The sequence below is a fragment of the Meleagris gallopavo genome, chromosome 1 (genome assembly GCF_905368555.1).
Source record: "Meleagris gallopavo chromosome 1, MGAL_WU_HG_1.1, whole genome shotgun sequence".
Lineage (NCBI taxonomy): Eukaryota > Metazoa > Chordata > Aves > Galliformes > Phasianidae > Meleagris > Meleagris gallopavo.
The window spans coordinates 82208889-82234859 of NC_139404.1; the positions used below are offsets into that span (position 1 = coordinate 82208889).

The window sequence follows — 25971 nt, forward strand, 5'->3', positions numbered from 1 at the left end:
GCGTTCTTACAGATGTGAAGATATTTATTTGTTGGCTTCTCATATGAATTGTGCCTGGTAGATTTGGTAAGTGCCCCCTCCATCTTTTACCTGCATTCAAAATTATGTGTTTGCTACTGATCAATAATTAACTCACTGTTTGCCCATAGAAGTCCTTTCACCCTTTGCTAAATGAAGTATTCTTACTGGGCACATTGTGTTTTTGTTTGTGTGCTTGAATGAGAGAGGGGGAAATCTGTGTGAGGTTATTAATAGTGACCAATTCAATAATTGCTATATATCCTTTTCTTTATGCTAGCTCCCTCTTTGTCGCAATTATGCAATTGTTAAAACTGATGGCAACTTTTGAGATGTTGCTGCCTGGGAGCACTTAGGATAGTGTTTGTGATAAAGCAGAAAGAATTTTGTTACAGGTCCTAGTAATTTGTAGAAAGAGGAAAATAATTTCAGAGCTCTTTTTTGAAAAGTTATCTATTCTTGATTGCACAGACTCAGTCTAGGCTATTCAGCCTGAAAAATTTACAGTACTAATTTGTTTTCAAGGTCAATCTACAGTGCCACTATTTGAATATGTTTCTGTTTGTAGTATAACAAGTTCCAGGACCATAATTACTAGGTGTTGGAATAGACGATACATTTCCTCAATAGGAAGTAGCCAGCTTTTATTATTAGAAAATACTGCTTATGCTTCTCTTTCCATGCTTTGTTTTTATGGAGCATGTGAATATCAATACATCCCAAAAGTACTACATAGCTTTTGGGAATAACATTGAATGTCTTTTGTCAGTATGGACTGGATCCGTGCAACTCCACACATGGCTTTTGCCCACAAGATCTTTTGATGTTGCTGATGTTGTTTAAAAATAAGGGCAAGCAATGATGATAACAAAGCTGGATGCACATACAGTGTTGCCAAGGAGAAGTTGTTAATATTATAGATATGGTTTTGTATAGGCAATAAAATTGCATGGTTTTGAAAGAACTGAAACTGAAAATGTATTTCTGCATCACTTGTAACATTATTTATTTTAGTTAAATGCTAACTGAAAAAAACAACAACTGTAGGCAGTTAATAGAAAAAAAATAGGTAGAAAGAATCAGGGTCTTCAGGTTATTAATACTGATATTCAAAACACTGAAACTTCCCAAAGCCTGGAGGACACAGTGAGGTACAGTAAGTTTTTTTTTAAATTACTACCAAAAAAGAAACAGGCTAACCCAGATGACTTCAGGCTATTCAATTTTACGTGGATCTTATGAGATGGGAAAAGTGAGGAGAAAATAGGTAAATAGCCAACATGGGACTTCTTGTTCTTAAAGATTAAAGAAGGCTGATGCATGCTAATCATTGTAGCTTACTGGAAGATTGGTCTGGTCTATTTTGATCACTCTTCTTTTAAAACTATTGATTTTATCAGCCAGGTTTGTGAAAAGCGATTTCACTGATATCGTGCATTTTTTATTCCTAATATATTTGATCCCTTTTACTTTTTCATTACTTCTTCATGATTTGTTGTCTGAGAAATGTGCTTCTGGAGACGAGGCGAACTAACTTAAAAGTGAAGATGGCTTAGTTTTAACAGAATGTACTTCAGAAACATCTTCATCAGTTTTGTACGGATTGTTCATTTGCCCAGAAATTATTTTTTCATAAAATCTAAATTACAGGTATTTTTACACTGTCAAACTTTTAAACACTGGCACTGAATTAAATCCTTAGGCAGAGATAAGATTAGAACTGGAGCAGAACTGAGACAAATATTATAACTAATTACTTTAAAATCATTGAAGCAGTTTGCTAAGGATTGTGGTGGATTCTTTAATCAAAACAATAATTATTTAATAATGAAATACTATTGAACTGTGTACCTAAGATTTTCTCCTCAATAATATTGCACACATTGTAGTCCAACCTGGTTGTTGCTGGATTCTGGATTTTGAATCCAGTTCATGTATGAGTCAAAGCAGCTCCAAGTAATTAGCTCCATGCGGGTGGAATAGGAGCTAACCTATTTTTCCATGCCTGTGATCTTTTGCTGTACAAGTTGATTGTGACTTTTTTTTTCAGGTTTAGGCATCGAACTATCCAGAAGTTTGGTAAGTGAACATTTAGCAATTAGTCATGTCTGATTTGTTTATTTTTTTAACTGTTTCCCTATCTCTTCTAAGGCTATGTCATACTCGTTTGGATAGAGTTATCATAGAAGCTGCCAATTAGGCCATTCTGCTGAGCAAGGAATTGTTGAACCTGGAACTTAGCAGCTTTTGTTTTGAAGTAGTATAAAGTAATTTCATCCTTATTTTTGTCTGAGTCTGGAATGAAATTATTTTGACTTCTTTTTTAAGTATTTTTCTTGGAAACATCAGCAAGACATTCTTGAAGAAAAAAAAAAAAGTTGTAAATATATATTCATGGAAAAAAAATAGTGTTTTTTCTTTTTCTCTCCAATAATCCCAGTGCACAGGGATCAAATTTAAAAATTTTCTTGTTGTTTTGACATGTTTTTAAGCACTAGCAAAACCAGGGAGACGCCTTTGTTGATATAGTTGACATTTATACTGAGCTTATCAAAAGGTACTTTCCTAATAATTTTTCCTTAGATAAATTACAACAGATCCTAATGAAGACTTGATTAGAAGGATTTTGATTGCAGACAAATCTTCAGGCTGGCCTGTGAGCTGCCAATGGGAAGCCATTTCATTATCCATTATCTGAGTTTCTTGAGAATGTTGTGAGAACCAAACTGAAGTTAACAACGTGTTTGGAAATTATGAATATTCAGTATGAGGTAACCTGAAGTAAACTTGAAATATATTTAGCTCTGCATCCAGTTCTAGTCCCTGTACCTAATCTCTCAGCATTTTGTCTCTCAAAAGGAATGATTCCTTAGGCTCTAGGAGATGTAAAATCTAAGTGGGAAATTTCCACTATACTGACTATCTGCTGAGTTTTGTTTTTTTTTTTTTTTTTTTTTTTAAATCTTCTTGGAAGATGGAATATGTGCCCCCTTCTTCCTAACCGAGTGAAACATCTTGTAATTGTAAGTAATCTAAGTAATTGTTTCCTGCTTCTGATATCCTGCTGCTTCAGTAGACAATGAGCCATCCACAGTCTGTAGGGGGGCTGAAGCAGCTTCTCTTTGGTGCACGTCTCTTCCTGAAAATGATGTGGAGGAGGGGAGTGAAGGTAGTTTAAACAGTTGTTTTTTTTTTTTTTTTTTTTTTTTTTTTTTTTATCTCTACTGGATCCCTGTCAGCAAGGGGAGGAGGAGGTGAAGAGCAGTGACCTGAGTGTAGCGAACAGTGTTATCCTCTTGCGTCAGGATTATTTCATTTCTGAGGGGAAGTTAGAAGCTGAAACAGCAATAAAAGCAGCAATTTCTGCTTCATCTTCCAGAGCAGCGTAGGCAGGCATTCATACCATGACACTCCACTGCATGCATCTTTTTCTCTTGCTTCTGCTCAGTTCATGGTGGCCGGACTCGGAGAAGCACGTGGTGGGAGCTGTGAAGGTCAGGGAGCATTATATAGCTGCTCAGTTCACTGTTTGGACCTACAAACCGGAGTCTGAGGAAAAGTCCAGGTAACAAAGTACAAGGAAGGGTGAAACTAGCCCTGTCTTGTGACTGAAAGTGTTTTTTGTCTCCTATGGAATTTTAGAGACCAGGAATACTTCAGTTGGTTTTGGAGGATCTGTGTGATCTCAACTAGAACCAATGAAATATCAAAAGCTTTAATAAAAACATTTTTTATATTTTCAGAGCACTTTTGTTGCATATATTCCAGAACTTGCTTTTATCATCTTCTGTATCTGTACAGTATTTGTTTTGTTTTGTTGTCTTGGGTTGTTTTGTCTTGTTTTGCTTTAGTGTTATTATTTTTAAATGTATGGATTTTGTGGATTGCTAGAATTAGCAGTAGATTGGTAATTCTGCAAAAGCTTTCAGACTTTAGGGAATAAATAGCTTCTAATTTGGGTACTCTTACTTTCACTTAAATCAGAGCCTGATGAACTTTGGAACTAGCTGATGTTGTTTCTGAGTTATTCAGTAGTTTCTGTGAAATGTTCATCCTGGGTTCTGCTGAGCAAAGGTTGTAGAATCAAATATTGCTATTTAAGTGAAAATACTATTTTCAAAATTCTTTTTTCTTACTGCATTGCAAGCTCATAATGCTACATGCACATGCAGATTGAGCATATAAATTAGCTTCTTTGTTTTGACAAGATATGCTTGTGATAATAAACACGGCAAGTGCAAAGCTGCAAATGACTTGCACATTCTTTGGAATTGTCTAAATTATACTTTGTTCTTATACTATGCTCACTATATGGCTACAATACACAGCTTTTATTTGTTTATGAATTGGGGTGAAATAGTACAAATGACGTGTTTTCTCTGATGCTAAAGAATGTATTTTAATACTACTGCATTTTTTTTGTATCAGCACATGACTGGTTTTCTTAGTCTGGTTTTGTGTGTGTGTAAATCTGAACTTCCAGGTCAGATTTCTGTTTTTCTAAATATTTTTCAAGGTTAATTGAAACCAAGTTTTTATGGTTTCTAAAACTCCCCTTGGAAGTGTTAGAAAACTGCTATCACCTTAATGCTAAATGGCCAAGATAGAAGAAAATGGAATTTAAGTGTAGGTAAATTAAGCCAAATGTCAACTATTGACCTGGACATGTGGATTTAGTGTTTAGAACTTCATATTGCTGCATTTAGTGCAGACAAGAATTAAGATTACCTACCATTTCATTAAACATCACATTTTGGATATATTGTTTTCATGCAGTGAATAGGATATGCCTCAAACCTCAGTTTGAAGTTTTCAGTCTACAATTATGTAAGACTTTTTCCATACACAATGCCTATTGAAGTAATATCACATAAGTACTTAAAGCAACACAATATTGAGTGGATCTAATGAACTCTGTAGAACATCAGCTCAAAAAAAAACCTCTGGAAAAATTTTTATTGCAGAAGGGCTAATGACTTGAATACCAAAGGCATTTGAGTATGTAACTTGTTCTCTTTCAGCAGAAACTTGGTGCTTAAATGTAGAGTAAGAATCTGATTGTTTGCTTCTTAGAGTTCTAGGTAAATGAGGATGCTGAAAATAAAGTGGATTCTGCCAATGTTTTTTCTTTAATCGATCTTCAAGATATTTAGACTAAGGATGCTTAACTGCTCTTCAGCACAGAAGCATAGAATGGCTTGGTTTGGAAGGGACTGTAAAGATCTCATAGTTCCAATCCACCCTCTGCGAGCAGGGTTGTCACTCAGCAGCTCTGGTTGCCCAGGGCCTCATCCAGTTTGGCCTTGAACACCTCCAGGAATGGGGCATCAACAGCTTCTCTGGGCAACCTGTTCCAGCACCTCACTATCTTCTCAGTGAAAAACTTCCCCCTGACATCTAATCTAAATCTTCCCTCTTTAGTTTAAAACCATTACTCCTTGTCCTATCATTATCTACCCATGTAAAAGTTGATTTATCTCCTGTTTAAAATCTCCCTAATGACTAGTATATAAATATTAGAAGGCCGTAGTGGTGTCTAACTGGAGCCTTCCCTTCTCTACAAGCCCAGCTCCTTCAGCCTGTCTTCATAGGAGGGGTGCTCCAGCCCTTTTATCATCTTTGTGGCCCTCCTCTAAGCCCTCCCTAGTAGCTCTGCATCTTTCCTGTGTTTGGGCCCCCAGACCTGGACACAAAACTCTAGTTGGGGCCTCACAAGAGCAGAGTAGAGAGGGACAATAACCTCCCTCACTCTGCTGGCCACCCCTCTTCTGATGCAGCCCAGGGTACTGTTGGCCTTCCAGGCTACAAGGGCTCACTGTTGGTTCGTGGTAAGTTTTTCATCAACCAGGACCCTTCTCAGCATGGCTGCTCTCAAGAAGTTCTTCTCCCAGTATGTATAAACATCTGGGATTACCCCAAACTAGGTGCAAAACCTTGCATTTTGCTTTATTAAATTTTATTGATTTCACATGGGCCCACCTTTTGAGTTTATCAAGGTCCCTCTATCTTTGTAGAGGTTTATAGATTACCGTGTGTAAGTGACATACATAAAATACTTAAAACGGAGTGAAAATGTGTTTTTTGTGAACGAAGCATTGCAGATGCAGCTACTGAAAGTTTTGTAACTGACCAAATTGCATATTCTGAGATTTGTGAAATGTTGGTAACCCAATTATTTTTTTTCTTTTAGCTGTACAGTTGGCATTGGTAAGTTTCTTCCTCTACCCCCATAGTCTTATGTACGTGTTCTATTGAACATTGCCACATTAGGGCAGCACATCAGTGAAGATCATGGATCATGCCCTTCTCCTTCAGAGTGAAATTAAATTTTATCAGTGACTTCAAAGATTTGAAGCATGAACTGCTTCTGCCTGACTTGTTGCAAAAGTGTAAGAGAAGGATTTACAAAAATCTCTTCAAGAATAGATCTCCCCCATCTGGACCCTGAATGTCATTGAAGCCAGCTCATTTGATTATCTCTGCCCAGCCTTCTCTGTGTGTGAGCAGCCCATAAACTTCCTGCTATCAAAAGTGCCTTGCTTAACTGGGAGGGCATTACAAAAATAGCAAGCAGAAGTACTGTTGGATTCAGTCATTGTATGTACTAGGAAATCAACCATAAATGTTAAACTAAGCACAAACTATTTTCCCTTTAACACTTGTTTCACCATTATTTTAATTCCAGAAGGCTTCTGTGCTGGTATCCTCCTGCTTGCTTGTGCATTTGCTGAGAAAACAGTTTGTGGTGTGCATGTCATCTATGTAACAAGACTAAGAACTGCCAGGTTTCCCAGAAAGCAGTCTTTTTAGTTGTTTATTTTTGTCATAGCTGCTACTGGTGCTTGTTATTTATGCTATTATAGAATCATTGTGATGAGCCTTAAAGAGAAATACAGGTTTCGCATAGTGTTGTGTCAGATGCTTTCCAGATAAAGATGGTTAGTACATTTTCAACTGTGTCTTAAATAGTGAAGAAAACAAAGACATCTTCATCACAAAATCAGGACTATAGAAACCACAAGCAAAATAAGGGGTAAACTGTGCTAGGTATTGTAATTGTATGTCTAATATGTATGATATAGTTTAGCTCAAGAATATCCTAGGTACAGTGAAGTAAGAGGGAAAGAAAGACTGTACAAAGAGTCGGACTATGTGGCCAGCCTTCAGCGAAATGTGGAAGTGATGAAATGTAATTCCAGAATTCATTTTCCAAGGTATCTGTTAACCTGTAATGACATTTTTTTGAATCTTTATCCTTTTAATTTTTTTGTAACTTTTGTGGTTTCAGATTGATACATTTGGATCCTGTGTTTAAGAAAATTTCTTACAGAGAATATGAAGTAGATTTTAAAAAAGAAAAGCCAGCAGATAAGTCTACAGGTAAATAGAAAAGAAGATGCTTGTTTGCTGCTTATCTTAAAGCCAGTAAGACACAGTGATGACACTATAAATTCATGTACAATTTGCTCAAGATCTGAGACTAAATGTGTTTCTGATAGGTCACTGGAAAGGAAGAAATAAATTATGAGGTCAAGTGTGAAAAAATAACTCCTTGCCTTTGATGTCCTTTACTATTTCAAGGTGCTTTAGATGGATGGAGGCAAAGTCTCGTATTGATGCTATACATAAGTGTTATACTTGTATTTGAACTTATGCAGACTAATTATATAGTCTGTTCTTCATATTAATGGAAAAAATAAATTCAGATATTAAAAGCATCTAATTTCAAAGCAAACTTATGTCAGATTGATGATACCAAATTGTTCCAAGTGCGTCTGAAAAATCTGATTTTTTTCCAAATGTGTTTTCCTCTTTTTTCTGAAAATTCTTATTTAACAGAGAAAGAAATTCACAAAGTGGCTTACAATAAAGGAGACAAACAGGTGAAAGATTACTTTAGCAGGCTTCTTCCAGTGAGGTTTGGTTTTTTTTGTTGTTGTTTGTTTCTGCATTATGGGAAAAGGTTTAAGGCCCTCCTAGAACTATTTGCAAGCTTTGCATAAAGAAATTTTCAATATGAAATTTTGAACTTCAGAATATATTTTTGGTACTTTTTCTCCTTTGACAGGTGCACTGAGGGTGCTACTTAAAGAAATATTTTAATGCCCTTGAAATCTCTTATTCTGCCTTCCTAAAAATATCTGACTAAATTGCATGTGAAGGAATGAATCCTAGAAATTCCCAATGAACCTCCAACAGAAATGTTTTTTTAAATATGCAATATCTGAAAAATAGCCAGAGTGCTACTCATTCAGTTTTATAACATAACTGACTGTGAACTGCAGGTTTTGCAGCCTGATGTGCCTTTTTACAGGTAAATCTTTGTGGTGGTATTACATTCCTGTCTATAGTTTGTGCAGCTTGTACTTTGAGAGAGCTCTTATTCTCTGCTGGAGAAAGAATTCTTCCTTTCATTAAGCAAACTGTTTTGTTCACAGTTTTTCCTCTCCTTATCTTGACAGGACTCCTTGGGCCAACCCTGCGTGCCGAAGTGGGAGATACTTTAATAGTTCACTTTAAGAATTTGGCTGACAAACCCATCAGTATTCATCCCCAAGGCTTAGTTTACAACAAAAAGGCAGAAGGTAAATGCTGTAAAATCCCCATGTTTTCCTCTTGTAGACTAGAGAGAGAACCAGACCAATGCTGATGTCCCGGTGGGGGTCTTCATCTTCCGAGATGAAGAGACAGACAAAGTATTCTATGAGCAGCTAGCAGAAGCTGTGTGATTGCCAACTCTTGTTCTCATGGGGGATTTCAACTTCCCCAATATATGCTGTAAATACAGTGCAAAGGAAGCAATCTAGGTGGTTTCTAGAGTGTGTGGAAGATAACTTCCTGATGCAGCTGGAAAGAGAGCCTGCCAGAGGAGGTGCCCCACCAGATCTGTTGTTCACAAACAGAGAAGGACTGGTCGGAGATGTGGAGAATGGGAGCTGTCTTGAGCAGAGTGACCACAAAATGGTAGAGTTCTCTATTCTTGGTGAGGTCAAGAAAGAGGGGCAGCAAAACTGCTACCTTGGACTTCCAGAGGGCAGACTTTATTCAGGATGCTGGTAGGGAGGGTGTCTGGAGATTCAGTCCTGAAGGGTGAAGGTGACCAGGAAGGTCACTCCTGAAGAAGGAAGTCTTAGAGGTGTAGGAGCAAGCTGTCTCCCTGTGCAGTAAGATGAGCCAGGAGCGGAAGAAGACTTTTGTGGATGAACAGGAGACTTTTTCTCCAGGAGAAAAAGAATCTACCTCCTGTGGAAGAAGGGATGGGCAGCTTTGTGAGAGTACAAAGATGTTGTTAGGATACGTAGGGAGAAAATTAGAAAGGCAAAAGCCCAGCTTGAATTGAAGCCTCTGTAGTGAAAGAGAACAAAAAACTTTTTTACAAATATATTCACAGTAAAAGAAGAGCTAAGGATAATCTCTATCCTTTACTGTATGTGGTGGTGAATGTGACCATTGAGGATAAGGAAAAGGCTGAGGTTCTCAATGCCTTCTTTACACCTGTCTTTAATAGTCAGACCAGTTATCCTCAGGAACTCTACCCCCTGATCTGGAAGTCTCAGATGGGGAGCAGAATTCAAGTGGAAACAGAATTCAAGTACAAACAGAGACCTGCTACTCCACCTAGACTGTCAGAAGTCCATGGGGCCAGTTGGCATCCACCCTGAGAAAGCAGGCAGAGGTGATTACTAGTGTTCCTGGATGTTCTGATCATCCAGAGAGGTCCCAGAGGACTAGAGGCTTGCCAATGTGACTCTCATCTATAGGAAATGTTGCAAAGAGGATCTGGGGAGCTACAAGCCTGTCTGCCTGACCTTGGTGCCAGGGAAGGTTATGGAGCAGATCAGCATGTGCAGGACAACCGGGGGATCAGGCCCAGCCAGCATGGGTTCATGAAAGGCAGGTCCTACTTAACTAACCTGATCTCATTCTGTGATTGAGAGACCTGCCTGGTAAACAAGGGAAAGGCTGTTGTTGTAGTCTACCTAGACTTCAGCAAAGTCTTCGATGCTGTCTCCCACATTATTCTCCTGAGAAACTGGCATCCTGTGGCTTGGACAGATACACTCTGCTGGGTAAAGAACTGGCTCGAGGGCTGGGCCCAGAAAGTGGTGGTGAATGGAGTTAAATTCAGCTGGTGGCTGGTCATGAGTTGTGCTCCCCAGGGGTATGTGCTGGGGCCTGTCCTGATTAATATCTTAATTGATGACATGAGCAAGGACATTGAGTGCACCCTCAGTAAGTTTGCAGGTAACACCAAGCTGGCAGGAAGTGTCGATCTGCCTGGGGGTAGGAAAGCCCTACAGAGCAATCTGGACATGCTGGAAAGCTGGGCTGAGGCCAGTGGGATGAAGTTCAAAAAGACCAAGTGCCAGGTCCTGCATGCTGGCCACAACAACCCCAGGCAATACTACAGGCTTGGAGCAGAAAGACTCTGTGGAAGAAATGGACCTAGGGAGGTTGGTTGATGCTAGGCTGGTTAACATGAACCAGCAGTGTGCCCAGGTGGCCAGAAAAGCCAATGGCATCCTGGCTTGTATCAGAAATAATGCAGCCAGCAGGAGCAGGGAGGTTATTGTCCCCTGTATTCAGCTCTGGTGAGGCCACACCTCAAGTACTGTGTTCAGTTTTGCTCCTCTCACTACCGGAAAGACATCGATGCCCTGGAGCGTGTCCAGAGAAGGTCAGCAGAGCTGGTGAGGAGTCTTACGGGGAGTGGCTGAGGGAACTGGTATTGTTTTGTCTGTAGAAGAGGGGACTCAGGGCTTGACCTTGTCACCTTCTACAATTACTTTGAAAGGAGGTTATGGCAAGGTGGAGGTTGGCCTCTTTTCCCGCATAATTAGCGACAAGACTAGAGGGAATGGCCTCAAGTTGCTCCAGGGGAGATTCAGGTTGGATGTTACGAAAAAGTTCTTCTCCGAAACAGTGTTCAAGTGCTGGAATGGGCTGCCCATGGGCGTGGTGCAGTCACCATCCTTGGAGGTGATCGAGAAACGTTTAGATGAGGTACTAAGGGAGATGGTTTAGTGGGGAGGTATTGCTGATAAGTGACAGTTAAGCTAGATGATCTTGGAAATCTTTTCCAACCTTGGTGATTCTTTGAACGTTTGGGTTTAGGTATAACACAGACATCTGTTGATAGTGGATTAAAACTTCACACCTATTTTCAGCTCCTTTTGTTGTTTGTGAATGTAATACTAGGAATATGTGTGTCTTCTGAAATGTACATTCTCCTGACCAGCTAGTACAGTTTGCACCTCAGGAACCTGAGGAAGTGAAGGGAGTTAAGGGGTGAGAAGCTGTATTTCACAGCAGAACCTGAATGTATGCATTTGGATAACACAAATATAGTCTAATGCTTTTCCAGGGTACAACGATTGGGTAGAACTAGCTATTTTTTTTTTTTTTAATCATTCAACTTAATGCTTTCTGGCCATTTAAAATGATCTAATGATCAAAAATAGAATACAATTTGATGTTAAGACAATTTAAAGGATAGTCAAGGAGACTGCAGAAAGCTGGAATTCACATGGAAGTATAAAAAAGGTGCAGTAGTAGACTGGCCTTATAAAATTGATTAAGGCTGTGAAGACAGCCTGAAGCAGGTAAAAAGACAAAGTTGCTAATTAAGAATCTAGCTCTTTCAGAATGAAGGAGAATTAGACTCAAGACTGTGCTACAGAATATTTATTCATAAAAAGAGAAGCATCTTCATAAGTGAGGACTTATGCAGCCTTTGTCCCCAGAAATCTGAAAATTACTGTAGATTTGAACTGGACAGAGCAAAGACATAAATGAAGTGCCCCTTCTTCTCAAAGAACTCTACCTGTTGATATTTGAGCAAGGAAGGGAGTGGCCCAGAAAAGTGTTGGGGCAAGGGCTTCTTGAGGTTTGTTGGACTTTTCTTTCTGGAGCAGATTTTGGTGAAAGAAGTGGAAGAGAGTAGAATTCTAAACTGTAAGCTTTTCAAAACAACACTGATCTGGAATCGCAGAAGCAAACACTAAGAAAGTTCTCCATGAATGGTTTTTTAGACTATGTGGAGGGTCTGACAATTTTGTGACCTTTGAATTGAGTAGGTGGGTAACTGTTCATGAAACAAGTGAAACTTGGGATGTTTTCTTGTTCCCTCACATAACTGTTAGCAGTGAACACACGGTTTTCGGAGAATATTATCCTGCAAGTGCAAAATAATCTTCTTCAGGAATTGTAAACTCATTTATACAGTTTATGATCTCTTCTTGATAGTGTCCAAACTGGCACGTAAATTCCTGCTGTACCATGGGGTGAATCTCTGTGATTGCCTGTGCTCCTTGGATTGCCTTGCCCTAGGTGCTGAACCAAAGTTTTTATTTGATGTTTCCAAATTTATTCAAAGCTTTATTTGTTGTGTGGGTACAAACCTTCATCTCCTGTGATATCACATAGGTGTGATAGGTAATTCAGTTTCACTGTTTTATTAATGTGTCTTTTGCACCTAGAATTTTCATTTTCTGATTCCCCTTTTTCATATTGCATTTCTTTGGTTATTGTAGGCTTAGATATGAGACATTATTGTTATTTAGATATGCAGTGCACAAAAGCTCTAAGGCAGCAAGCCAATGCTAGCCTGCACAGTGGCTTTATGAGAAGTGATTAGAAAGCTGGCAAAGTGAGCAGTATTTCAACTTCTACTGAATATCAGTGAGCAGAGGCTGAAGGTTCATGCCATCTTAACTCTCTTAATTTGAAGACAGACACCTTTTGACAGAGGTGACAGTCTTAGAAAATCTTGAATCTGTAAGAAACAGGATAGTGAAATAGATACTTTCCTACATGCTACTCCCCACAATGTAAGTGGAGCCATCAGTCATCCCTATGAAATATCAAATAGGTAAGAAAGATATCAAGCTTTTGGAATTGTTGTAGGAACTTCAATTAGCTCATACTTTTAATTACTCAGTTTTCATGCCACCCTACTGTTTTTTTCTTGGCAGGTTCTCTGTATGAGGACAGAACAACATCTGTAGAAAAACAAGACGATGCTGTGCTTCCAGGCCAGGTCTACACATATGTGTGGGATATAACAGAAGAAGTTGGTCCAAGAGAAGCTGACCTTCCTTGTCTTACTTATGCGTATTATTCTCATGAGAACATGGTAACGGATTTTAACTCTGGTCTGATTGGAGCACTGCTTATCTGCAAGAAAGGTACCGAATATGGGAATGTTATAAAAAGGGACTTTTCAGTTAAGGTACTGACTGATTAAGTTTTGTATGAGAAACAGATAAATTCCGCTGTTGAGCTAAGACTCCTTTCTGCAAGAAAACAGGATTTTGTAGTCTCTTAAATATAGAAGAGTAGTCTCTCATAAAAGAATTTCATTTAAGGCAGGTGCCTCATTCATTGCTCCCAAAGTTTTTAGTTTCTGCAGTCCAAATGACATCTATTTCAGACTTAAATGATATACATTTATTGAAAGTAGCAAATGGAATTTTTTTTTTTTGTATGTGAACAATCTGTAGAAAGAACCATAATTCTGTGTGGCAGGTACTTATGTCCAAAATGAATTCTACTTTTTGATAGAAATCTCACCTGTATGACAAACTCAACTTGATACTTTCTTATAACTGATCCAATTCTGAAGTACTGTGAATCTTTTGTATGCAGAAGTTTTGTGCTTTTTAAAAGAGCTGATGACCTCATGCAGTATTTGAAAAGGCAATGTTCGCACTGTAAATGGCTCAGCCATCCTTCTTCTTGCCTTGTAGTCTCAGAAGAGAAGTCAGAGTCTGGTTGTGTCCAGAAGGCTGCTGGATATTCTCCTCTTGGATATTAGACTTTTTGATTCCATGGTTACCTAAGACAAAAAGCATTTTCAGAAATAAAATCACTTTATGATCATTCTTAAGATGTTTGGTTTTGGGGGCAGATTCAGGTAGCACATTGTAACAGAAGAAGCAAGTTAGTTAAATACGTACACATGCCATTACTTTGGTATGGAAACTGCTTCACTTCTGCTTGAAATTAACATCTTTTATTTCTTTACTCTTCATAGGAAGCCTAAATGAGGATGGGTCACAGAAACTTTTTGACAAGGAATATATACTAATGTTTGGTGTGTTTGATGAAAACAAGAGTTGGCAAAGATCAACATCACTTAAATACACAATTAATGGGTATGCCAATGGAACGTTACCAGGTACTGTACAAGCTTATGTGACATGACATACACACTAATGAAGATTGAACCTTGCCTCTGTTTGTTGTTTTTTTTGTTTGTTTTGTTTTGCTTTTTTTTTTGTGCAAGAGAACAGGAATAGATGAGTGGGGTACAGCCTTTTTTAGAACATGTTTTTAATAATATAAATTCTGGATGAGTGCTATGCCATATTGCTATTAAGGAAAACAGGATTATTTACTTTAAAAACAACCAAAGTCCTTTTAAAATCAGTTACTATTAAATCAGACAATTAAGTGAGAAGACCAAGATGGTGATAATAAGACTATTCTGTTAGCATTCTCCCTTGTTCTCCTTTCTTCTTATCTCTGTCCAGTCCATTGAGCAAATACAGAAGGCTGTTTTTATTAAACAAATATTAGATAGGGTACTTAATTTCCCTACCCATAGCCTTCAATCTTTAACTTTGGTCCTTCTCATTTCTTTCAAGTGAGGAGAGATCGGCTCTCAGAAAGAGGCTGCTGATTTTCTTCTTTCTTCCCCAGTTTGCTGTAACTTGATTGTCACTTGCATGCAAGATCTAACACCTTTCTCACTTCTCTTTCAGATTTAGAGGCTTGTATGTATGACAACATTAGCTGGCATTTGATAGGAATGAGTTCTAAGCCAGAAATTTTCTCCATTCATATAAATGGCCAGGTCATGGAGCAAAGACATCACCGAATTTCTACTGTAAACCTAGTGGGAGGAGCATCAACCACAGTGAACATGACAGTGAGCGAGGAAGGAAGGTGGCTGATATCTTCTCTTGTCCAAAAGCACTTGAAAGGCAAGGAAACATCTATTTATTAAGCAACTTTAAAGTCTTCCTTTTCTTCTTTAAGTCCCCAAAAGCTCCTGTCCTGCAATGGTACTACAACCACACTTTAGATAATTTTCATTTAATTAAGAAACCACTGGAAAATAGGATGTTCTGTTGGAATTAGAACTGCAAGTCATTGTTATCTGCAGCTTTACATCTGCATGCAGATCACAGAGTAGCAGTAAGTCAGAATTCAAGTTTCTAAGTCTCTGCAAACTGTTCAGTTGAACACCATTTTAAAATGAGTGAGGAATCACCTATTTTCCGAGAAATTGAGCTCTTCCAGCTATGGAGCACTCAATCTAATAAGTCTAGTAAAATATTTGCTGTTCACTGTTTGTTTGATAGTAGTAATCAAAGTTCTGTTTGAAAGATTGAGAAAAATCTCTCATAAGAGCTGAAAGATGTGTTTTGGGGAAAAATATAGGAAAAGAAAAAAAAAAAAAAAAAACCAGGCAAAAACATAGCTTTTTATCAATTCAGCTGATATTTCCAAGGACAACTAGGGTAAGAGAGCTGTTGTATTCCATTTGATTAATACAGGCTCCTTGAAGGCTTCCTAACCCACATCGATGCAACCTTTTTAAGCCTGAGAAAATAACAGTAATAAACAAAGCTTGCAGGCTTAGGTAAAGAGAAATGAGAAATGTGATTCAGGTGGTCAGAGCTCATAAAATGGAAAATCACTGTGGTACTCTGTTTCTTTTCAATTAGCTGGAATGCATGGTTACCTTACTGTAAGAGACTGTGGAGACAGACAGGTGAAGAAGAGTCGTCTGTCCCTTAAGGAACGTCGCATGATCAAAAACTGGGAATATTTCATTGCTGCAGAAGAAGTCGTTTGGGATTATGCCCCAACTATTCCAGACAGCCTTGATAAGTAAAATAATACTTTGTCAACATAATATGGAATGTTAATGTGAAATCACAGAGTAATTCAGGTTGGAGAGGACCTCTGAGGGTAGTTTCACCTGAATTTCTACACAAAGCAGTGTAAAAATTCTATCCATCTGCAAAATTACACCAGGTTGGGCAGCCCCTATCTGATTGAATTTTCATTGTTTGCACAGCTGGGGACCTCTCAGCCTCTTCTCCATGCCTTTTCAACCTCACAGTGAAAAAGAGAGATTGCTCTATAAGTGACCTTTGCATGGCACCAAATAGATGACATAAAAGTCATATTACATTAGCATATTTGGCTGCTCTGTTCAACTTAAGATTACTACAAGGAAATAGAAGGAATTTTCTGTAATATACTTGATGTCATAGTGCACAGTGCTGCCAGTGCACTGTAGCATCATACAGGGTCGGTGCTGATGTTACAAGCTGATGTCCATAAGAACCTTTAAGGATTTAAGTAGAACAAGACAAATACCTTATCCCATATGGGTCGATATACTTCCTTACAACATAATTTTGACATAAGTCTTAAGTATTCCTTCTTCTTTGCTATCATTTGCTTTGCTTCACTTCTCACTTGCTCACAAATTGCATGGGGCAAACTTGCCTTCTTTTATCTCTTTCTCTGCTAGTTACATGGCATCCCTCAACTGCTACCTTTTCTTCTTTTGTTTGGAATTTCAGCATTTGGCCTTGTTCAGTAGCCTTTTTTGAAGGGCTAGTGACGAGGATGAACATGTTATTCTATGTTGCATAAAATGTTTATCTTAGTTCTGCTCAGCATTATAATTCTCAATGTTTTTAAACATGGATATTTCACAATTTGTTATACAATGCTTGATTGGGATTGAGGTTATCTGAGCACTGTTCCTGACTTCCCTGAAGTGTTTGCTATTGTAAGCAGTGTTTTTCCTAAATTTTCCTATGCCCTTTTTAAAGAACATTGTCTGTTAATTTATCTTGAAAATGTAGGTGCTACATCAGTTTGTCTCTTTCTTATGTGTATTTTCTATTAAACTCAATTAAAGCCCTGATATTAATTGGTTGTATGTGACCCTAAAACACAAATAGCATTGCAAGCTTCTTCTTATCTGATATAGTTAAAATTTGAGGTGAGGACCGTTAGATTAACTCTGGAGTTGAATTTTATTTCAAATAGTGAGATTTCTACTAGTTTCTTAGTGCCAGTTCAGTAATTGTTGTCACTCTTCAAGTTTTGTTGATCCATTTCTCTTTTCTTTTATCTTTAAGACACTATAAAGCTCAACATTTGGACAACTATTCAAATCTAATAGGTAAAAAATATAAAAAGGCTATTTTTAGACAATATACTGATGGCAGCTTCACCAAACGTCTGGAAAATCCTCGTCCCAAGGAAACTGGCATTTTGGGTCCAGTTATAAGAGCTCAAATCAATGATAAAGTTAAAGTAAGTACTCAGAGATTAGTACTATAGAATAATTTTCTATTGGGTAGAGATATGTAAGAATTAGTTTGATTTGTTCATGGTTTTTTTGGTTGGTTGGTTTAATTGTTTTTTTTTGGTTGTGGGTTTTTTTTTTTTGTTTTTTTGTTTTTTTTTTTTGCCAAATCCTCTAGCTAATTTAATAAATACTGGCCCTATTAAAAAGTATAATCACAAGTGACAGTCTTTAGGTTAAATTTTTCAACGTTCTATCTACAGTTTTCACGATTGTACTTTGTTTTAATAACTTAATTAGTTATTAATTCTTTTGTAAAGTATATTTGTATGTTGATACCGGTACACAGTGAAAAAAGCTAGATCAAGTTGGTCTTCTAGGGAAATTTAGGTCAGAGGCTAAGCCTCATGAGCCTCTCATTCCTGATGTTATTTTTTCTGGCTGTTTTAGTCAGTGTTGCTCAGTTTTTAATAGTTAAATGTTCTTTCATGGAGTTTTGTTGTTTCATTTAATAACACTACAAGTTTGTGCTGCTGTTTTGTAGTGTCGCATCCTCCTGCCTTTCTGTTGTCACTTAGTGATGCATGAATTTATCAAAATGTTCCTTTTTTTTCCTGGTTTTATCACGCGTAGACAAGACGTCATCTTTTCAAATCACTTCCCCCTTTCAGTCTTGGAATCAGGGAAAATATTTTCTTTTAAATCGGTTTTCTCTTGTGCTGAAGGCTGTTAGGCATTTCAGTCAGTAACTTCATATTTCCTAAGGCAGTATGTGCTTAGAAGCTGGAAGAACAAATGTTTTCTAGGCAGTAAGTGTGAGAAGCTGAAGTGCACAGTGTGGGTTCTACAAGCCCTGCAGAAGCAGGATCCCACCAAGTACCAGCAGCATTTAGACAATTAATTTATACTGTGAAACCATCTGTGAAGCATCCTTTTGCCTTTTCAGCTCTTCCAGGGCTGAAACTAGGCAAATTCTACTATAGTTGAAACTTGGTTATATGTTCAGACACAGATTTTTGGAATACTAAATTTTCCTTTTTATTTCATCTATCAATACAGATTGTATTCAAAAATAAGGCTAGCAGACCCTACAGTATGTACTTCCATGGAGTGACACTTTCAAAGGATGCAGAAGGAGCTAATTATCCACAGGATCCCACAGGTAAGAAATTTGTGGATCGTGTTTTGCATATCATTGTGGAGGGTTCTACTGCTTTCAAAGAGATGCTGTCAGTCAGAATTCATGACCTGAATTCTGTGCTCTGCCTCTGCTGACCTTTTGTGCTGCCTTATGGAGAAACCAAGGTAGTTTCTGCAAAGCATTAATAAATAACCTTTCTTCAGTGTCTGGTGGTAATTTTAGAACCAAAAGCTCTTGCTGAACTTCATTTATCTCAGAGGTAGCTTGAAATGACATAAGTGCACCAATTTCATCAAAAGGTGCAGTCTGGCACTGAATAAAGATCTGGCTCTAAGTTGTATTATCTTTGTTCTTGCTGTTTATTTTTCCATAGGCAATGCCACCCAGAGTAAAGGAATTCAACCAGGGAAGACCTACACATATGAATGGCAAATTGCTAAAACAGATCAACCCACTGCACAGGATGCACAATGCATAACCCGGCTGTATCATAGTGCTGTAGATATTGAGAAAGATATAGCCTCTGGACTGATTGGCCCACTTCTGATCTGTAAAAGTGAAGCACTTTCTCAGAAGGGTGTGCAGGTAACGTCTCAGAGGGATTTTGCTCATTAATATTATTTGATCTATAGTAAAATTTGTTTTTATTTTAATTTAGAGAAATGTCTTAGAGAGAGCAATCAAACTAATAGGCTCCTGAAGGAATTATCTGAAGATACAATCTAACTGTCTGCAGTGGTAGAGGAATTTTATTCTGATTTTCTTAGCAAGAGCAGCATTTCAACAAGAAGTCAGCCTTATTTGTATGTCTGTTTCTAGACTTGGAAATAAACTTTCCTGCTGCTATTACAACTTCACACTTCATTCAGATCTGAGCTGATCTTTCTTTGTAACACATCTAACTCAACATGGTCTGCCAATCTCTGGCATCACTGATTCTAGAACAACCCAGTAATACGAAAGAGTTCTGGGGGAGTTTATTTGCCATCCACTGAAATCTTGCTTGGAAAAGATTAGAGCATCACTTCAGAGAAAAAACATCAAAAACTTTGTGCTTGGATCAAACCAGAAGGCTGGTCCATTTACTAAGAACCCATCTGCATATCGGTAGTGCAGGTAGCTTGTTCAGGGTTGCACCACACAGCTGATTGCTGGAGTAGAGTGTCATGCTGAAGTCCTGACCCCCAGTTGCCTTTCATTTAGCCTTTGAATCCCACCATAACTGTATTGAAGCTTATGTTGCTTACCTTGTAGGTAAGTAAAATAGATCTGAGCCATTAGTGTCTCTGCTCATAGAATGTAATTGTGCTTATGCTGATTGTCTTTCAGAAAAAGGCAGATGGGGAGCAGCATGCAATGTTTGCTGTGTTTGATGAAAATAAGAGCTGGTACATAGAAGACAATATCAAGGAGTACTGCAGTAACCCTGCCTCTGTTAGAAGGGATGACCTCAAGTTCTATAACTCAAACATAATGCACAGTGAGTGGGATAACAAACTGAAGATTGTGAAAGTCATGTGAGACCGAGCATTCAGTGATTACAGTTCTCAGATGTAATGCAATTGGGTATTTCTCTATTGGGGACTGGGCTGGCTACAGGCCCTGAAGCAAAGGCAAGAGTTATTTAATTTTAATACAGCATTCTGCTGATTTGGAGATACTGTTTCCTGAGCTGGAATTCCTATCCAAGTTGTATTGTGGTTTCAGCCCTGTGTCAGCCTCTCTCTGCCAAGTGTAAGCCCAGTAAACTAGACTGACATCAACGAACAAGAGGCTTTAAAAGTCTTTCACTTTATTTTTTGTATTGGTGAAGCATGAAAATATTAAGACCATCTTTATTTTGCTTTCATTTTAGCAATAAATGGCTATGTGACTGACAGAAATGAAATCCTTGGATTTTGCCAAGATAATGTTGTTCAGTGGCACTTCTCCAGCGTTGGCACTCAGGACGAGATTGTCTCTATTCGCCTTTCTGGGCATGCTTTCTTGTATAGAGGAAAATACGAAGATGTGTTGAACCTTTTCCCAATGAGTGGAGAATCAGTCACCGTGGAAATGGACAATATTGGTAAGAGGCAAGACTGCAATGTTTATTTGACAGCTCCTCTAAGCTGTCTTTCAGGCCCCAGTCCATAAGAATTTACAAAAACAGAAAACCTTTTCAGATACACACAGTGCCAGGAAAATCTTGAATCGCTGTCCGTTGCAGCTGATATGTATGAAGCTTTGTTAGCTGCACAGGCACTTAGCACATACATAATTGCATGTGCTGATACTGAGGTTCTTTTAGTGGTTCTTTGTGCATTCGGGTTTTTTTTTTTACAATTCACAATTAGAATTGGTGTTAGCAACAGTCATTTTAAGGTATTAAAATTAATGTCCATGGTAACAACCTAGTATCACCTCCGACATTTTGATTCTCAACTGATTCCCAGCTTCTCCATCTTAAGTAACTTAAAATAGCCAAGACTCTCAAATTACTCTAGTCACTGTTGAACAAAGTGGCTACACATTACCTCAGGTTATTGGTCATTTAGCAGCAGTAAAGTCTGCCATGCTGAATCAGGTCACTAGTCCACCAGTATCTATCTCAATATCTAATAGTGTTTAATACTAGACCTTGAAAAAAACAATAATACAGTTCATGTAGTCTGCACTTGAGAAATGACCTGTGAAAGGACAGAAATTTATTCCTCATTGAAGACTCTGAGTGTCCAATGATTATTTAGGTATCCTTATTCTGTTTAAAATATCAGTGAGCTGTTTGGTTCCGGGTTTTTTTTTAGATTTTTTCATACATTTGGATAACTGATCTTTTGTCCTCCAAGCTCGCTTTTTGATGATCTCACAGCCTCAAGAGCTTATCAGTTAAAAATATACGTTAAAGGGATTTTTCATTATTGTTCAGGACCAGGGAATCACTAAAAACCCATCAGACTTGATGACAACTTCCCCACTAATAAATCGTATTTCTGCTTGGTTGTGGTATGCAATTTGTTTTCACCATCTAGATCATGTAAATTTATTGCTATTAGAAATAGAGAAAACGATGCAGGTTGCAGTTTGTCTTTTTTCAGACTCTATCTTTCTGTATTCTGTCACTTTTGCTAGTTCCAAAAGCAAGTATACAACAAGCAAAGAACTTGATGCCATTTAAGGAATGGAATTGTACTTTATTCTCTACAGATCCTAGTTTCAAATGGAAAACTTCATCTTCTAATTTGAAAATTCTGGTAATTCCTCCAAAACCTAGTCATTTAGATGCTGAGGCTGGCAGTTTGATATTTGTGTACAGATTAGCAACTCAAATTACTTTATTATTCTTTTAAAGATCATCTTGTATGAATTCAAAAGCTTTTAAAATACCATGTTTGACAAAGATTTGCCTACATTGTATCACAAAGTGCTTTGTTTAGAATCTTTACGTGCATGGCAATAGATATAATAACAAAGACTGATCAAAATTAATACTTAATCTCAAAAGATCAGAATCTTAGATCCAGCTCTAAATATAGGATCTTTCATATCATTTTTTCTTTCTTTTTCATAATGATTTCTTGCTTGCTTTCTTTTTTTGCTTGCTTTCTTTTTTTGCTTGCTTTCTTTTTTTGCTTGCTTTCTTTTTTTGCTTGCTTTCTTTTTTTGCTTGCTTTCTTTTTCATAATGATCTTTCATGGGATATGTTTTCACTCATGGCCAAGGTATACCTCAATCTTTGGAAAAGATCTCCAGTTATTTATTTATTTATTTATTTATTTATATGGGATCCTATTTATTTACGAGTATTATTTTTCATTGCAGTGTAGCTCATAGGAAACTCAGCTGAGGATTAACACTCTTCTATAGCAGGTGCTGTAGAAAAAAACAGCAATTTTCCCTCACTGTTTACGTGATAGGTAGCATTCACTCCCATAAATACTGCATATTGGAAAAACATTTTTATTTTGCTTGCAGGCACTTGGCTTTTAGCATCCTGGGGTTCCACAGAAATGAGTTACGGCATGAGAGTGAGATTCAGAGATGTCAGATGTGACTATGAGGATGATAGCTTGTTTGATATTGTGGATTTCACAAACACCAAAACTGATAAAAAGGCTCTTTCCACCTCAGTTGAAGAAGATGTGGGAGAAGAAGTAGATGAAGATGATTCAGAATATCAGGATCTGCTGGCTTCTTTTTACTCCATCCGAAGCTTAAGAAATGCAGGAGAAACTGAAGAAACTCAAAACCTTACAGCATTGGCCTGGGGACAATCTGAAGACATTAATACTGCAAGTTCTAAGGTGGTTGTTGACTCAGATCTGACAGTTACCAATGATAGTAAATTGACAGAGTTCTTAGAAGCTCGTACTGCTCCTCCTCTCCAAACTGAGACTGAAACATTCCAGTCAAATACATCGGTCACAGCAGAAGAGTACTTACTTTTAGCTAGTGCAAGTGATGGAAAGCCTAACTTAATTTTTGAGAATAGAAGCAGAAGCGGTTATGCAGAAAATCACAGTAATATGTCTGGAGGTGAGCACTTCCTGAGCAATGGAGAAGCCCAGGTGAAAGATGCAGAAGAGCCTCTGACTGATAGAAAGGACAGCAATTCTTTTACTGAAGAGCATCAAGAAGAAAGCACAGGGAAAAGAAATAACAGCATTAATAGCAAAAGAAAAAAGCGAAGCTCGGTGGCCATTAAATTTTACTCTGTCCAAAAGATGAAAGCTCTTCTAAATCATGTAAGAAATAAAAATGTCTCATTTTCTGACAAGACAAATACACCTAATTCTATGCAGCATACAGAGAACACATCCAGCACAGCCACAGTGGCAGATGACCAGCATCCAAGTGATTATGATGATGATCTGGAAGAGGAAGAAACAAAGGGGGGCAATGCCATGCATGCAGGTAATTTGACAGTTGAGTTGGAAGTCACTGTAGAAGAAAATGCGTCTAATGCATCCAGCCTCTCTCAACTTGAGCTATCCAAAGATAAACAAACAGATTTGTTTTCTTTAGATCATACATTGGGCAATATAAGACCTAACTCAAGCCCTGCATTAGTGAAGAATTTTCTGGAAGCATCGTTGCCCAGGACTGTGAAGTACTCATCTAAAATGACAGATGAGGAATGGAATTTGGTGTCTGCAAAGGGAATTCAGAGACTAGAGGCAAACTTAGACAAATCTATTAGTGGTAAGTTGAATTATGGAGGCAGAAATGGTACAATATTCCTAAATAAGAAGCATATGAAGAAGGATGGAGGATTCTCACATCTAAAGGGAGAAAAACATAAAGGTAACCACAAGCGCCCACCTCTGAAAAGAAAGGAAGGAAACAAGAATGATACTTTGAGTACATCTGGAACCTTTGTCAAGATCCGAAGGAAAAAAAAGGAATATCCAAAAACTACTCAATTTTTGAACCCAAGGAGTAAAAAGCCCCAGAAATTCACCAAACCTACTGAAGAGCTTGGCCGCACATTGTTTCCAGGTGGGGCCAACCACGTAACACTGCCGTGTTGCACTAACACCACAGAGTCACCCAGTAAGTCCAGCCACAGAGAATTGCCAGGTGATACACAGCAGCTTAAGCCATCTATCGTCATTGGGCTTCCCCATGAAAATGGAAACTATGAATACACTTCAGGAGAATATTACAGCGAGGGTACATCAGGTGATGAATATGAATACTATTATGTGAGCTTTGATGATCCATACATGACAGACCCAAAACTGAATGTTAATGAACAGCGTAACCCAGAAAACATTGCTGAACATTACCTGCGTAGCAGAGGGAATGAGAGGAGATACTACATTGCAGCTAAGGAAGTCTGCTGGAACTACGCAGGACTTAAAAAAAGGTTTGGCTCAATCCTTTACTTTCATTTTGCACGTTATTCACGCTAACAAAGTGTTGATTTGCATGCTGATGAATTGAAGAGCATCTCTAACCTGCGGTGTGATTTTGACATTACAGTTACACGACTCTAAGAATTTTCCATGGGAGGCTGGTAATCCCTTGCAGTCTCACTAAAAACACTCTTTAAAACAAAAGTGGAAACAAACCTCTGTCATTAACTTCCATTTAGCTTTGTTGCACTTGAATGACCTGTTTTACATCCTCCTTGAGTTCTTAGATTCTGTAGTAGAGACTGGACAAAGAAACCTCTCTGTTTAAGGCTTTTCAGGTATTAAATGATGTGACTGATCTAATACAGAAAGATTGTGCTTGTACGTACTACAAAATTGCACCGTTTCTAGCACTGAAAAGAAATGGTTCTGGTGTTTCAATTCTCTATTATAAAATTAAAACACTTATGAGACTTAGTAATGAAAAATAAATGCAAAGTGCTTAATCATGTAGGTGATGGAGAATTCCTTGCACTTAAAGTTGAAAATACAGCTGGATGAGTTATTGGAGTGTTGTTCCTAGTGTGTGGAGAAACCACAAAATGACAGGATCACAAACCCTAACATTGATTTTTGTTGTGTTTTTTTAACAACCTCTCAATGCTACAACAAAAGAAAGTATGTGTGACTTGTGAGAGATTCCATACTGAAAATTTATTATCTTGATTTAACCAAATTAAGGTCACTACTTACGCTACAATGCGTAGAATTCCTAATCATTTTTCATCCAAAGGCTGAACTTTGTGATTTTTGAAATAAAGGCAACAACCATAACTTCAGTTTTCATCTGTCATTAAAGAAAACTCAGCTCTGAAATATCTAACTTTTCAGGCTGAATTTCCTGAATTTATTTGAGTGAATTCCTGGTGCTTCTATTTAAAATCTAAATAATGCTTCAAGTGCTTAAGAGCTAATTTGTTCTTACCATCTCTGTTTCCAGAGACTAGTTGTAGTTTTTGTCAGTGACAAATGGCCAAGTATTTGAAGAGTCTCCCAAACTGTAGAACTAAAAGTTTTTAAACAATGTAAGTTATGATTTTCAAAATCATCTGACACTTCTGTGTTTACTGTTTACATTTGAAATGTTTCTGTTGTATGAGTACTAGAGTTCATCAAAACTGTGTCCAATTCACTGTGGTTTTTTGGGGGGGTTTCCTTTCAGTACGATGATGTATGACAAAATCTGTAAAGATGGCAGCACAAAAAAGGTGATTTTTCAAAGGTACACAGACAGTACCTTTACAATTCTTCAGGATGAAGGCGAGTATGAAGAACATCTTGGCATCCTGGGACCAGTTATCCGGGCAGAAGTGAATGATGTAATCCTGGTAAGTCACTGTTTTTTCAGTATGTGTACAAGATAGGATTTTTATGGTGATCTACAGTGTGACATAGAATGGATCTAAAACTGCCACAAATTTTAAAAGATGATAGAGGAGACACATTTTTCAGAGCTAGAAATTGCACAGTGGACAAAAGAACACAGTGATGTGTTATTTCATTGAAGGAGTAAGATTTTGCACTCTTATTCACCGTAAATTCACTTCTATTTTTCTTTCTCGTGTTTCCCACCA

The 25971-nt window shown here is 37.8% G+C and overlaps 1 protein-coding gene across 1 annotated transcript in view; it reads left to right on the top strand.

Moving 5' to 3' along the window:
• Positions 1–3324: 3324 nt before the first annotated feature.
• Positions 3325–25971, top strand: part of F5 (coagulation factor V) — a 35342-nt gene continuing 12695 nt past the window's right edge. Inside the window, exons 1-14 of the mRNA XM_010719624.3 lie at positions 3325–3583; positions 7307–7398; positions 8481–8603; positions 12993–13205; positions 14054–14197; positions 14784–15005; positions 15753–15918; positions 17190–17367; positions 18419–18521; positions 18874–19085; positions 19830–19980; positions 20356–20568; positions 22455–24348; positions 25560–25725. Coding sequence (XP_010717926.3) covers positions 3423–3583; positions 7307–7398; positions 8481–8603; positions 12993–13205; positions 14054–14197; positions 14784–15005; positions 15753–15918; positions 17190–17367; positions 18419–18521; positions 18874–19085; positions 19830–19980; positions 20356–20568; positions 22455–24348; positions 25560–25725 — 4038 coding nt within the window. The 5' untranslated portion in view covers positions 3325–3422. The remainder of the gene's footprint in view (positions 3584–7306; positions 7399–8480; positions 8604–12992; positions 13206–14053; positions 14198–14783; positions 15006–15752; positions 15919–17189; positions 17368–18418; positions 18522–18873; positions 19086–19829; positions 19981–20355; positions 20569–22454; positions 24349–25559; positions 25726–25971) is intronic.